The sequence below is a fragment of the Cucumis sativus genome, chromosome 1, assembly GCF_000004075.3.
Source record: "Cucumis sativus cultivar 9930 chromosome 1, Cucumber_9930_V3, whole genome shotgun sequence".
NCBI lineage: Eukaryota > Viridiplantae > Streptophyta > Magnoliopsida > Cucurbitales > Cucurbitaceae > Cucumis > Cucumis sativus.
The window spans coordinates 28123041-28137487 of NC_026655.2; the positions used below are offsets into that span (position 1 = coordinate 28123041).

Here is a 14447-nt window from a genome sequence, read left to right on the forward strand (position 1 = left end):
CATAATTGAGTGAATCCATTCGTGCGTTGACGAGTTGTTCCTGGACAGCATTGCGGGGAGGCAGCCAACAAGAGGCCATGGCTTTGGCCCCGGCGGAAGAGGTGGTTGCAAGTTTGAGTCTCTATCTATGTGGTTATAACGTTGAAAAAAGAAGAAAGAAGTGAAAGCCATAAATAGAAATATAATGAAAGTTTTGGAGGTTATGGCTACCGGAAAGTTTTGGTAAATCAATTGAGTAACGTATATGAAAGCAACTTCCATCACTTTCTCAACGTATAGTAATGGAATGGTTTTTAGTTATATCCTTTGGGGAATGTGTGTGCATATATATAGACATAGGTGGCATTTGAAATATCGTTTGTAGAAACACATAAATTAATGTTCAATTAAATTACTATTATAATTAATTTCAAAATGTATCTGTATGGTATTTCATCGTGATAAAAATGTTTAGCTTGATTGAATTTCTAATTAAGCTTTCAACTTTGTTAGTCCAAAAGTTGCTTCTTCAACCTAATAAAGTGTATACTTTAAATGTTTAATTTTAAAAAATATAAGTTATTTGGAAAAGAAAATTCAATTGTTTAATAATTACTCAAAATAGTTTTTAAAATATATTTTAATACATTTTTATCAAAATAATTTACATAAAAGTGACTTTTTAAAAAGTATTTTTTCTCAAAGTCAATTTAGACTATTCTTAATATTGGGTTGCTTTTTTGTTTTCTATTTTCTGCCTAATAAATCCTTCTTCCCACCTATTTGATATGATGTGAATGAAATAATAACAAAGTATCATTTCAAGTTCTTGTAACTTTCGAAAATTTGAGGTATTTTTCGACTTAATTATCTTATTTTATTAAGATTTTAAATCTTTTTGATGTGATTTATGTTGGAGTTGGTGAAGAAAAGAGAGATTTTATTATAAAGAAAACAGAAATGGAACATAATAATATTAATAATAATATAATATATTATTATAATAATAATAATTTTTATTACTATTATTATTAGTGGTTTTTTTAAAAATATGACAAAGCAAAAAAGTGTTTACAAGCTAGAACAATTTTGAAAATGAAAAAAGTCCACCTATCCATAATAGAAAATACAAAAAATGCCTAAGGATAAATTGACATTTAGAGTGCATAATACATTTGGAAAACGATCATTTAGATTTGGCTATTCTTTTCTATATTATTGTTTATATTTTGCTACTCAAATCTAAATTATTTTTTTTTCAAAATTCTTTGGTACAAAATATCAAGATTTTTTTGTACATGATCATTTAGATTTGATCATTTAAATTTTGATAACAAAACCTAAACAACTTTTTCTCAAAAAATTTTTATGTACAATCGTTTATATTTGGTACATGATCGCTTAGAGTTAATTGTTTAAATTTAGGTTTCCAAATATTTTTTTTATATATTTGGAACGCGATCGTGTAGAAATGTGATCGTTTAGATTTGGTACACGATCATTTATATTTGGCTACCCAAATCTAAACGATTTTTTTTAAGATTTCTTGATTCACAATCGTTTAGATTTGACAATCTAATAACCCAACATTTTTCTTTTTCACGATCTTTGATATTTGGCACACAATCTTAAACAACCAAATAACAGTTAAAAAAAACTTTTATATTTGGTATATGATCTCGAACCAAATAACTGTTTGAAAAAGATAAAAGAAAAATTATAGAAGAAAAAAAATATTGTAGAAGAAAGAAGATGGAAAGAAAGAGCAAATGAAAAATATTTTAAAAAATGGTAGAAAAAGACAATGGAAAGAAAAAAAAAACCGTAGAAGAGGAAGAGAAGAAAGACAATGAAAAGCAAGGGCAAACCTGGAATATTTTAAAAAATGATCAGAGCTTTTTCATTTTGTTACATGGGCTGGAAATATTTTTTTTAGTTTTTTATATTTATGAAAATTAACTCGTTTCAATAGAAAATTTTGAAACCAATCACAAATTGCCACATAATTTACTATATTAAGGATGAAAATATAAATAGTTAAATTTGAAACTAATTAAAAAAATCGATATATCGCATGATGTCACATGTTTGACAAATTTTGATGATGTCACATGTCTTCATATTGGAACAAGTTAATTGTTTTGGTCCAATTAAATATTATTTATTTGGAGTAAGTTCAATTGAAAAAAAAAAAAAAAACTTAATTTAGTCCAAAGTCTAAATATGACGCAAATCCACGTGGTTGAGTCCTCATATATTACATTTTTGTCGGGATAATCCAATCTAAACATTTTTCTTACATTTTTATCAAATTGATTGGAGGTCTCTTACAATTTGATAGGAGAGGTTCATCAGTAGAGTGAACAATTTAATTTTCCAATCTTAGGGTTTCCCTTAGGTTAATTAATCTTTGTCAAAGTTGTATACTTTTAGCTGCAATGTAAATTTTGCAGTGAAAACATACATCCCTCATTGAATCTAAGATGGAAGATACAATTATAGTTGGGATGTTTTTAGTTGTTTACTTTACTATTAAATTTTATCAATTTAATATATTCATAAAGAAAACACATTGTCAATGAAATGTGGTGTGATTTTTTTGTTGTGTTAAACATTTTAATGTCTTTAAAATGAATTAAACAAAAATATACATTTACCTCACAAATCAAGCACGAGGCAAATTTTCTTTTAATATATTTTTTGAATGGATGTCATTAAGGAATATTTAACACTATCTTAGATTTAATGTTTTTACTATGTCTATCTTAGATTTTCTTTAAAATAAAATAAACACACATGTTACCTAAATAATTAAATATATTCCACTAGCTGGAATGCACATTAGTTATTGATATAATACTTTATTTATAAGGTTAAGTCTATTCTATTTGTGTCATGTTCCATTTTCTGGATATTAAAACTTAAAAGAATAAAAGAAATAGGCACACATGTAATCCTAAATAATTATATTGATGCATAGAGAGAGGCACGTTATTTTTGTATTTGTACCATCCATTTTGATTATGGAAAACTATATAGAAAAAAACTATAAAGGAGGGTTTCATAGTTAGGTTTTCGAGTTTTCTTTCTTTTTCATTTTTGTGTCTAATGTGTCTCAAAACTTTAAAAAATATTTTTTTCTTTAACGTTTATGTAGTGGGGTGAATCAAAACTTCTAATCTTGAAGTTGATATTACATGTATGCATCACAACGTCATTTGAGTTATGTTCATCATTTTGACTTTTAAATTTTTTTAGTAATTCGTACACCTTTTAGTTTGAAGTCAAGTAGGTTATTCTATTTGAGAAAATTCATAAATCTAACAAACTTAAAAAATGAAAATTTAGTCTCCAACGACTTATTACACATTTTTTTATATATATATTTGTTTTCTTTTCTTTTGGCTAGATGTAAAAATGTCACACCCTCTTCTAAGGCCCTCCTCATGTGACCAATTGAGTTGTGATCGTGTAGACACTCAATGTCTATTTCACTAGATGATAATACATTGGGCACTTAGTAAGTGAAATTCTACAACTCGTTTACTTTTTAACGTGTGTCATAGACTAAGCTCGGTGGAAAGACTTCATTCAAGAAACACAAGTCATAGACCAAGTCCAACACAAGTCATGCGATGTATTCAAATGACTAACGTATAACGCGTCAAACGTTTAAATTGAAAAACAAGAGTTTGTACAGGTCAATGTCAAGGTAAAATGCAAGTACCAAAAACTTAAGTATAAATCACTGAATTACAAAATATCCCTCCCTTCGCCTAACAAATCTGGAAAATGTCTAGTGGTCGGAGAATTCCACAACACATTTCCTTTTAATAAATAGTTTTCATAGAAACAACACATAAATTATAAACTTGAATTTCATTTCGGAAGCTCAATTTACAAAATTTTGGTCTCTACCAATGTTATTATTGCGTAGTCACGCTTCGTGGCCGAAACCTCTTCGTCTTTTCATTTCCCAACGTTATTGATGTTACATCAGTAGAATTTTCCACGCCAACTATACTTGTGAACAAAAAAGACATTTTTGCCCACGAAACAAATGTCGACGAAAGGTACTTTTACGTCTAATCATCATCACATTGGAAAAAATAGACTTTCTAGTCACGCTTGTTTTGTAGGCAGAAACTGTTTCTACCGACAAAAATAATTTTTATCGACAAGAAGAATGCCAAATTCGTCGGTAGAAGTATATATACATGCATGTGTCAGATACTTTTTTGGGATATAAATTTGATTGTTGGCCACAAATGATGCATTAGCAGATAATATTGTTTATTTTTTGCGCACATAAAAAACATTGCTAGAGCTTTCTAACTGCCAACATATTTCTAGCAACATAGAAAACGTGACATAAACGATTTTAATTTTTTTTCACATTTGTTATTAATTCCTTACCTTAAATTCTTTGGTGCCATTTATCCTATGTCATTAAAGTGTGCTTGAGACATCTTGGATTCGAGAAAACATTTATAAAATTATATAAACATCTTTTAATAATACTTTTTTTATAAAGCAACCCTTAAACACAATAATGTCTCGATGAATTCATTCCTTAAATAAGCCTTAAACATTTCTCGGTAACCAAACATGCTTGAATAAATACCTCAATGGAAACCCCATGTTTGGAAATCATTCATAAAACAACTTAAACATTTAATTAAAATCATACCTAAACAATAGTTTAACAAGATGCTTTGAAATCACTTTAATAAATTCAGTTTTTACACACATATATAAGCTTTAATATATTATTCATGCTAGGTGTCACTTAATCACGAAGACATTTTTGATATTTTTTATTGTATGTTTGTGCGTTTTTTTAGGTTTCAAAATTGTTCTCTGCAGAATAAATATTTTGTCAATTTGTTATATTTTTTAAAAGACCCCTTATATTTATTTTTGTTGCAATCACAAGCAAATTACTAAAAATGTGCGGCCTTTGATTAACATAAAACCAATAGAATACAAATGTAAATATCCATAACGCAATGCGACTTGGGTATCCTTAACGCGGTCAAATGCCAAAGATACTTGTTTTAACATCCTTAATTTAGCTTAATGGCCAAAACACTTAACACAAAAAAGATGAAACAAACTTTAACTTTATTTCCAATAAGTTGTTTAATACAATAATATACAGAAACAACACTTTACCAAAAGATAAAAGTCAACCCTTAAACTTAAACGTTCAGCAGCTTCTCGCCTAGCAAGTCCAAACTTTCTCTCCTTTTTGGTCTCAACGTTTAAACCCTAGAAGGTAAAACTTTAAAACGTAAGTCTAAAAGACTTAGTGAGAATTTATAAAAACCTTTTTGCAATACCTTTTTATAAACATCATTTCACATAAATAACATCAAATCATTTCATCTCGCATAAACCTTTCTTTATGCTCAATAAACACATAACATAATAGTTTCACATAAACACACATTAGTTAAGATTCATTTCTTTCGCCAAGGATTCTGAATTGTTCTCTACGCTCGGTCTCATTACCTCGTGTTTGAATACCGTATCAACAGCATCCAAGAACATACAGATTCGTCTGTGTTGCTCAGGTCGCTAAGCTTTATACCTTCCTTTCAACACATAAGCCAGCTTCTTATCACCATGTGGTCCGTACACCCATGGTGACCTTGACTCTTTATGTACACATAAAAGTTAGCATCATCTTAATGAATCAACTAATGGTTTGAAAACCATTTTATAGCATTCAAATCGTAATCATCAAATCAAGCTTTAACATGACTTTTATAATGCTAGAACACATATAAACTTTTCATAGAAATCTCTTTTTGAAACACTTTCTCATTTGAAATCATCTTTCAAAATGGTAAAGCATAACAAAAAACATTTAAGAAAAAAACCACTCACCATAGTTTAACAAAAATTCTCCTCTTCATTCTCTTCTCGTGGAGGGAAGAGACATTTTCTTAATCTTACACACATTAATCCTTGTCAAATCAGATTTAACATTTTTTTAGTCAGACCTTACTTATCGCTTAACCCCATATCGCAAATAATTTTAACCACTTAACACTTCTCGCGAATAACCTTATCACGTGGTTATATATTTACAAGAAATTTTCGTTGCTAACTAACCAACTTTTACTCGCTTAGAACACTTATCGCAAATTTAAATTTCAAGACTTCTTGATCGCGAAAATTTTGGTTCTCCTCGCGAAGACTACCCAAACGCCTAGTCGTTTTAGTAAAAAACTTACGTGGACTTTATTTTGAGAACGTTTAGACTTATAGATTCTACTGTAAATCCTTATTTTCTCAAAACTTTCTTACGAATTAACTTCTTAATCGCAAAACTTATACTAACAATAAAAGATTTTATCGCTTAATCTTTTCCACGGATTTATTCAAACGCTAATTTATATAGTACTTTTAGTCGAAATTTTACTTTATATACTCGAATTAAAAGCGGGTCTCACATCTTGAGAGAGGGAGAAAAATAAGAAAATGGGGAGTCTGGAAAACTCACCCAATGAGAGAGAAAAATAAACCATCTTATTTTCCTAAAATCATTTTGAAACAACATTATTTAAATAAATAGTTTTAAACAGTCAATATTAATATAATTTTTCCAATTATATGTATTTATATATATCTATATAATTAATGTTAAGAAAAAATAAGACTAATTTTCATAAATATAACGAATAAGCAAAAATTTTACGGTCCATATAAAAAAATGACAAAACTGCTAAAACTAACCATATTTTAAAAGAATTTCAGGTTTGTCTTTTCTTATCATTGTCTTTCTACTCTTATCTTCTGTAATCTTTTTTGGTTTGCTCTTCTGTAATTTTCTTTCTTTCATCTTGTGTGATTTTTTTTCTTTTCATTATCTTTTTCTCTTCTTTTGCAATTTTAAAAAATATTTTCTTTTTTCATTCTTTTTCATATTCTTTCTTATGCAATTTTTCATTTCTATCTCATCATCTTTTTTTTTCTTCTATATTTTTTTTTCAAATTGTTATTCGATTTTTTAAGATCGTGTGCCAAATATAAAAGATCGTAAAAAAAATTATCGAAATATTGGATTGCAAAATGTAAACAATTGTGTATCATATACAAACAATCGTGACCAAATAATGCTTGATAACAAATGGTTGAGATTTGGCTACCCAAATATAAACAATCAAATCTAAACAATCGTGTGCCAAATGTAAATGATCGCGTACCAAAAAATATTGGAAAAAAAACGTTTAGAAATGGTACTCAAATTTAAACTATTAAATTAAACGATCATGTGTCAAATCTAAACAATAGCGTACGAAAAAATCTTGACAAAAATCGTTTGCCAAATCTAAACGATCGTATAGGAAAAAATAGTCAAATCTAAACAATTCTTCCCAAATATATTACGTGTTGGATGCCAATTACTTACCGACATTTTTTATATTTTCTCTTTCGAGCCTGTAAGCTTTTTTTCGTTTTCGAGATTGTTCTATCCTTATAAATATTTTGTTGCTTTTTTATATTGTTTAAAAGACCCCTAAAAATAATAGTATTTGTGAGAATATAATTATTTATTACAAGGTAGATATTAATTTAGAAAAATAATATTTATCTAGGAGAAAAAAAGAAATATAATTACATTGTGGGGAAAAATATAATTTTTTTAAAAAATAATTATTTTTGGGAGAAGATAAAAAGTTGATTTTGAATTGAATTCAATCAAGAGAGAGGGAGTTTGATTATTTTGGGAAAAGGAAGAAAAGAAAAGAAAAAGGAAAACAAAAATAAATAACAAAAACAATAACAAAAACAAAAATAGTAACAAAAACAATATCAATAGCAAAAGCAAAAGCAATAACAATAACAAAATAATAACAAAAACAAAAACAAAAACAAGGTTAATTATCATAAATATATCAAAACGTCAAAGTATTTACGGTCTAAACGATCGTGTGCTAAATCTAGACAATCGCATACAAAAAAATCTTGAAAATAAATCGTTTACCAAATCTAAATGATCTTATAGGAAAAAATAGTCAAATCTAAATGATCGTTTTTCAAATATATTATGCGTTGGATGTCAATTAATTACATACATTTTTTATTTCCCTTTTTGGTCTTGTGAGCTTTTTTTTTTTCGTTTTTTGAGATTGTTCAATCCGTATAAATATTTTACCGTTTTTTTTATACTGTTTAAAGAACCCATATTATAATTGTATTGGTGAGAATATAATTATTTGTTAGAATTTAGATATTAATTTGGAAAAGTAATATTTACCGAGGGAGAAAAAAAAGAAAAAGAATTATATTGTGGGGAAAATAATTTCTTTCGGAGAAGATAATTATTTGTGGGAGAAGATGAAAAGATAGATTTGATATGAATTAAATGAAGGGGGAGAGGGTTTGATTATTTTGGAAAAAGGAAGAAAAGAAAAGAAAAGAAAAGAAAAGGGAAAACAAAAACGAAAACAATAGCAAAAGCAAAAACAATAACAATAACAAAAACAAGGTTAGTTTTCATCAATGTAACAAAACGTCAAAGTATTTACGATCAAAAGGATCGTGTGCTTTCTAGACAAATTGTGTACAATTTTTTTTTGAAAAAAAATCGTTAACCAAATCTAAACGATCGTATAAGAAAGAAGAGTTGAATCTAAACGATCATTTCCTAAATATATTACGCGTTAGATGTCAATTAACCACATACACTTTTTATAATTTCCATTTTGAACTTATGAGCTTTTTTGTTCTATTTTTTGAGATTGTTTTATTCGTGTAAATATTTTGCCACATTTTTATACTTTTTAAAAGACTCCTAAAAATAATTGTATAGGTGAGAATATAATTATTTGTGAATCGTTCCTTATTAGGGAGAAAGAAAAAGAAAAAGAATTACATTGCACGAAAAAAAATAAATTTTTGGAAAAGATAATTAGTTTTTCAGAAGATAAAAAGTTTATTTGATAGGAATTAAATGAAGAGAGAGAGAGTTGGATTATTTTGGAAAAATGAAGAAAATTGAAGAAAAGAAAAGGGAAAACAAAAACAAAAACAATAGCAATAGCAAAAGCAAAAACAATAACAAAAACAAAAACAAGGTTAATTTTCATAAATGTAACAGAACGTCAAAGTATTTATGGTCTAAACGATCGTATACTAAATCTAGACAATTACGTACTAAAAAATCTTGAAAAAAATCGTTTACTAAATCTAAATGATGGTATAGAGAAGAAAAATCAAATCTAAATGATTGTTTTCTAAATATATTACGTGTTAGATGCCTGTAGCCACCTATTTTTATCCTACCAATATTTTTCTTTAAAAATAATATTAGTAATAATGGCTAAACTTTTATAATATCTCATTTTTTTTTAAGAAATAAAAATAAATCAGTTTATATTATTTGTACTATTTTAGAAAAAAATAAATGAATTTATTTTAAATCAAATCTTCTAATATCAATTTTAACTTATTTAAATCATTTTAGAAAAAAAGAAAATCAATTTTAAATAAAAATATTTTAATATTCATTTGATGTATTAATTTATTTTTCACAAAATCTCAAAATATCTCATTTAATTTATTTTAAGAAAATGAAACTTTGTTTTATTAATATAAAATAAAAAATAGGGACCTTTCTCATTAGAAAGATGAGAAGAGTTTTTTGAAACAAAGATTTCTTTCGAGGAGAAAAATTCTTACAAAAAAAAATCTTTACATAAAAATTGTTAGAGAAATTTTATTTTTTTGGAGAATCTCTGCGAATTCGGAGAAAAGTTTCTCCAAAAGGTCGGTTTTTTTTTTTTCATTACGTTAGTATCTTTACCATTTTTTGGTTTCGGTACTTTTTTTATTTCTCTTTACCAAATCAAATCTCGTGTTGAAATAGATTTTGTTAGAGGTTGTATATGGTAGGGTTTTACTCTCAAGGATCCGCACCTCATCGACGAGGAATTTTCTTTGGGATTTGATTTTGTTTCTCTTCTTTTTTTTCTTTAAAGATAGAGTGAAAGAAAAAAATTATATAAGACTCGTTTTTGGCTTTCTTTTTACTTTTATTGTTATAAAAAAAAAAAACCTTAGTCTTTTGAGAAAATGACATAAGAGTTTTAAAGAAATCTTGACCTCTCTCTAAAAGCATAGAGGGAAAGAATGATCATTAGATAATTATGTCATTATTATTATATATATATATTATTATTATTATTATTATTATTATTATTATTGTACCTTTTTATTATTACTATACTTATTATTTGTTATTGATATTCTTTCCATTAGAGGTGAAATCGGGTTGGGTTGGGAGACATTCTCAACAAAGGGAAATGAAAGGCATCAAGTAAATCCACGAAAATAACACTTCTTTAAGATTGAAATTCAATAGTAGAATATAAAAGGGAAATGAATGACAAGAAAACAAAAAATACCTTATGGATTATGTCAATAGATTGCATAGAAGTTGTGTCAGGATATGAGGGAGTTGCATAGAATGACGAAAATGGAGAAGAAAGAGGCTTATGGTTGGGGCGTGAATGACGGATCGAATGGGAAAGAAGATTTGAGAGATGGGTTTCAATGGAAGTTGAAATCTTTTGAGAGAGAAATTTATAGATACCGATTACGAGAGCGATAACTTTCGTACCCAATAGTTGATTGCTTGTAGAAACAGAAACAAAAAATCGTAGCTAATCTCGCCATCACCATACAACCTATGCCACCATGGAGGCAGAGAACTCTATTCTCAAAGCTCAAACCGTTGAACTCTCTCATCGTCGCAAATCTAAGAGAAGAGAAAGAAGAAGAAATCAATGAACGGTAAGGGCGAGATAAAATCCTCGGCTTAGAATTAGGGCTATGGGAAATTTGGGAGGAGCGAAGGAAGTGTCTAAACAAGGGTCAATACTTTTATAAAATGGTGGAATTGAACTTTGGTATATTGATGAATATTGTGAATACAATCTCTAGTATTTACTCATTTGATGTTTTCTCTCGAATACAAGTTAAAACTTAAAACTTATTGATCTTCGGTTTTCACGATGTTTTCTCTCGAATACAAGTTAAAACTTAAAACTTCTTGATCTTCGGTTTTCACGATGTTTTCTCTCGAATACAAGTTAAAACTTAAAACTTCTTGATCTTCGGTCTTCACGATGTTGTTGTTGCAAGTCGATTTGAACTTTGATCTTCTGGAATTCAAGGAAAGTTTAATCTTCCAAGTCTTCAATCTTTCAGAAGATGATGATCTCGAAGTTGATAAGAACTTGTCAGTACTTCAAAGCTTCAATTCTTCCTTCAACAAAAGACCCTCCTTAAATAAATGACAAAGGTCTCTATTTATAGAGAAACTTCATTGGCTTTAGGTGGGCTTGAACTCATTTGCTTGTTTGATTTGGACTTAGACCCACTTGCCTGTTGGGCTTGAGCTTGGACCCATTTGTCTGTTGGGTTTGAGTTTGAACCCATTTTTCTGTTGGGCTTGAGCCCTCCTTGTTTGACCCGATTTTTCATCCAAGGTTTTCATTGGGTTGGATATGAGAAAACTTGACTACCCAAAATCTCATCAAATTATAATCATCACAATTTTGTTGTGATGACATGGCAGAATATAATTGCCTGAAATTTTTTGCTCAACAATATCATATGACAAAAACATTTAGAAAAAAACAGTTCATGACATCTATTTTTTTTTGCATATTGCGAATATGAAAAATTAGAGGTTATCAACTTTTAAATTTGATACTTTTGTAATTTAGAAAATGTTAGTAACATGAGGCGTATTATCATAAATTTGTTTGCTATTTCTGCAACAGCCCCTCTTAAAAATGGCAAGAAAAAATACATATTTTGAAATGTCAAAAAATTACTTGTCATTTTTAATACGTTCAAAAAAAGTACATATCACTATGCATTTAAAAAACGTAAAAAAAAAACTAAATATTGGCCTACTTGAGCCTTTTTATAAAAAAATCTTGACAATATATCATTGAAATCACTCCTTTTTTTTTTTTATGTCTTTTAAAAAAATCTCAAATATTTAAAATTAGAAACGTCAAACGAGTCCCTTTTTTTTAGTAATGTTCGACTTCTACTAACTCTGTGATGCAGCTTTCACTACCAAAATTTGCACACAGGCTTCTTTAATTTTCTTTACTCGTCGAGAGTAGAAGCCAATATATATAAATTTTTGCTTCCACAACTTCAAATTTAACTCCGCAAATTATTGCGAGGATGCATAGAAAAATATGACACATAACCTAAATTGGTTTTACGATACATGAGAGCAGAGCATTTAAAAAGTATATTAAACACAAGCATATGTATGAAAGCAAAACGACTATTGCCTATTTCTCTGTTGTAGACACTGTTTCTTGGGCAGTTTATGCTTGATGGTCAATATAGCCTTGGTACATATTATGAGATAAACGTGGCTTTGCATGCAAATGCAATGGCTTTGATAGAGATAATTCTCTGGTTTCAGGTGACGTCGTTGTGAATTTTGGCAACGAAGTCCATGAGAATCCTTGTAGAAGTCTAGCAAATAACATCATGGTAATGTTAGTTCCTAGTGAGCCACCAGGACAACCTCTCCTCCCTCTTGTGAAAGTGATGAATCGCAAAGTGGGTTCTGAAATTCCAAATTCAACTGTCCCGTCTTTTAGATGACGTTCTGGATCAAATTTCATTGGATCCTTCCAAATCCTTGGATTTCGACCAAGACCCAAACGACTCAGCAACACTTCGCTTCCTTTGGGAATAAAGTAGCCAGCCACAACAATGTCAGAGTTGGACACATGAGCAACATTGAAGGGTGAAAATGGATGAAGTCGAAAAGATTCTCTAGCACAAGCTGTGAGATACTTGAGTTTCGGAATATCCGATTCTTGAACCAATCTCTCCCTTCCAACTACTTTATCCAATTCTTCAATAGCTTTTTCGAGAACTTTTGGTTGATTGAGTAATTCTGCCATTGCCCATTCCACTGCATTTGAAGGATTATCTACTGTTGCAAGTTGTATGTCCTATAATTATAATAATGGTGTTAAAATTGGCATTAGTATAAGCAACACATGTCAACAATTTCAGGAAGCTTAAATTACAAATAATTTTTTAGGTTGTATTTTTGTTTGGACTTGAAAAAATATTTGAGGTCAAATAAACTGTCAAAATTAAGGGTCTCTTGAACATTAATATATATATATGTATATATATTGGTTAATGCATTAATAAACATTTAATTATTGCTTAATAAAGTTAATGAAGTAATTAAAACAAATGTGTCGAACATTTTATTGTCAGATACCTTTTTATTTCCAAACCAAATAGTAAGTCGCAGTTATTTATAAACTTATAATTTGAGAAACCGAATTTAGTTATAATTTATATCCATATTTGCATGTATGTAAGTACGAGAAATTGTAAGATGCTTACTATGATTAGAGTCTTGATCTCTTCTATTGTCAACAAAATATTTCCGTTGTCATCTTTAAGTGAAATGAGGATGTCAAGAATGTCCTCTGCCCCTTCTATTTTCTTGTCATTTTTCCATTGTTGCACTCTCTCTTCTATAATCGGCTCGTCATATTTTCGAAGAACATTCAAAGCATTCTTCAGAATCTTTTTATGTCCATCTAAATCAAAAGGCTTAAAACAAGGAATGAAATCTGATATAGAAAATGCATTAACACGCCTAACAGCGGTCAACAATGCTTGATTGTGTTCTTTATCTTCAAAAGTTGGACCTCCATCTTCCCTCCTTTTTCCATAGTATCTTCTATTGAATAACATTCTTCTTAAGATGTTACCACAATAATGTTGTGTTATCCTTCTAATGTTAATCACTGCACCTCCTCCATTTTTACATGTTTGGTTGAAAATATAGCATAAAAGAGTATTGGCTTCAGAGGTTCTTTGGGCAAGCATTCGATGGATAGTTGATGGATTGAGTATCTCTGATGTGAGAATTCTTTTCATCTTCCTCCATTGAGGTCCCGTTGGCGATAATATTGCGGAGATACTTCCACGGGTTAACATATCAGAATCTCCAAAACTGGAAGAGCGCGATCCAAAAATAGAATCATATGTGTGAAGGAATTCAAGAGCGAGTTCTGGAGAAGTGACGGGGATTATGTAAGTATTTCTGAAGTGTATGGAAGCAATTTCAGTATTGAATTGCTTCATAATTGAATGAATCCACTCGTGGGTTGACAAGTTGTTGCTCAACAACATTGCAGGAAGGTAGCCAACAAAAGGCCATAGCTTTGGCCCTGGTGGGAGAGGTGGTTGCAAGTTCGAGTGTTTTCGTATGCGATTATAACGTTGAAAAAACAAGATAGAAGTGAAAGCCATGAATAGAAACAAAATGAAAATTTTGGAGGTTATGGCGATTGGAGAGTTTTGGTATATCAATTCATTAATGAATAGCAAAGCAACCTCCATCACTTTCTCTATGAATACTAATGGAATGCTTTTTACCTATA

At 29.1% G+C, this 14447-nt stretch overlaps 1 protein-coding gene across 1 annotated transcript; it reads right to left on the bottom strand.

The window, feature by feature from the left end:
* Positions 1-12143: 12143 nt before the first annotated feature.
* LOC101210312 (isoleucine N-monooxygenase 1) lies at positions 12144-14447 on the bottom strand. Its single transcript, XM_004151506.3, has 2 exons — positions 13399-14447; positions 12144-12989 (listed from the first exon to the last, which is right to left on the bottom strand). Exons 1-2 carry the CDS (start codon positions 14404-14406, stop codon positions 12348-12350), a joined length of 1650 nt encoding a protein of 549 aa, XP_004151554.2. The 5' UTR covers positions 14407-14447; the 3' UTR covers positions 12144-12347.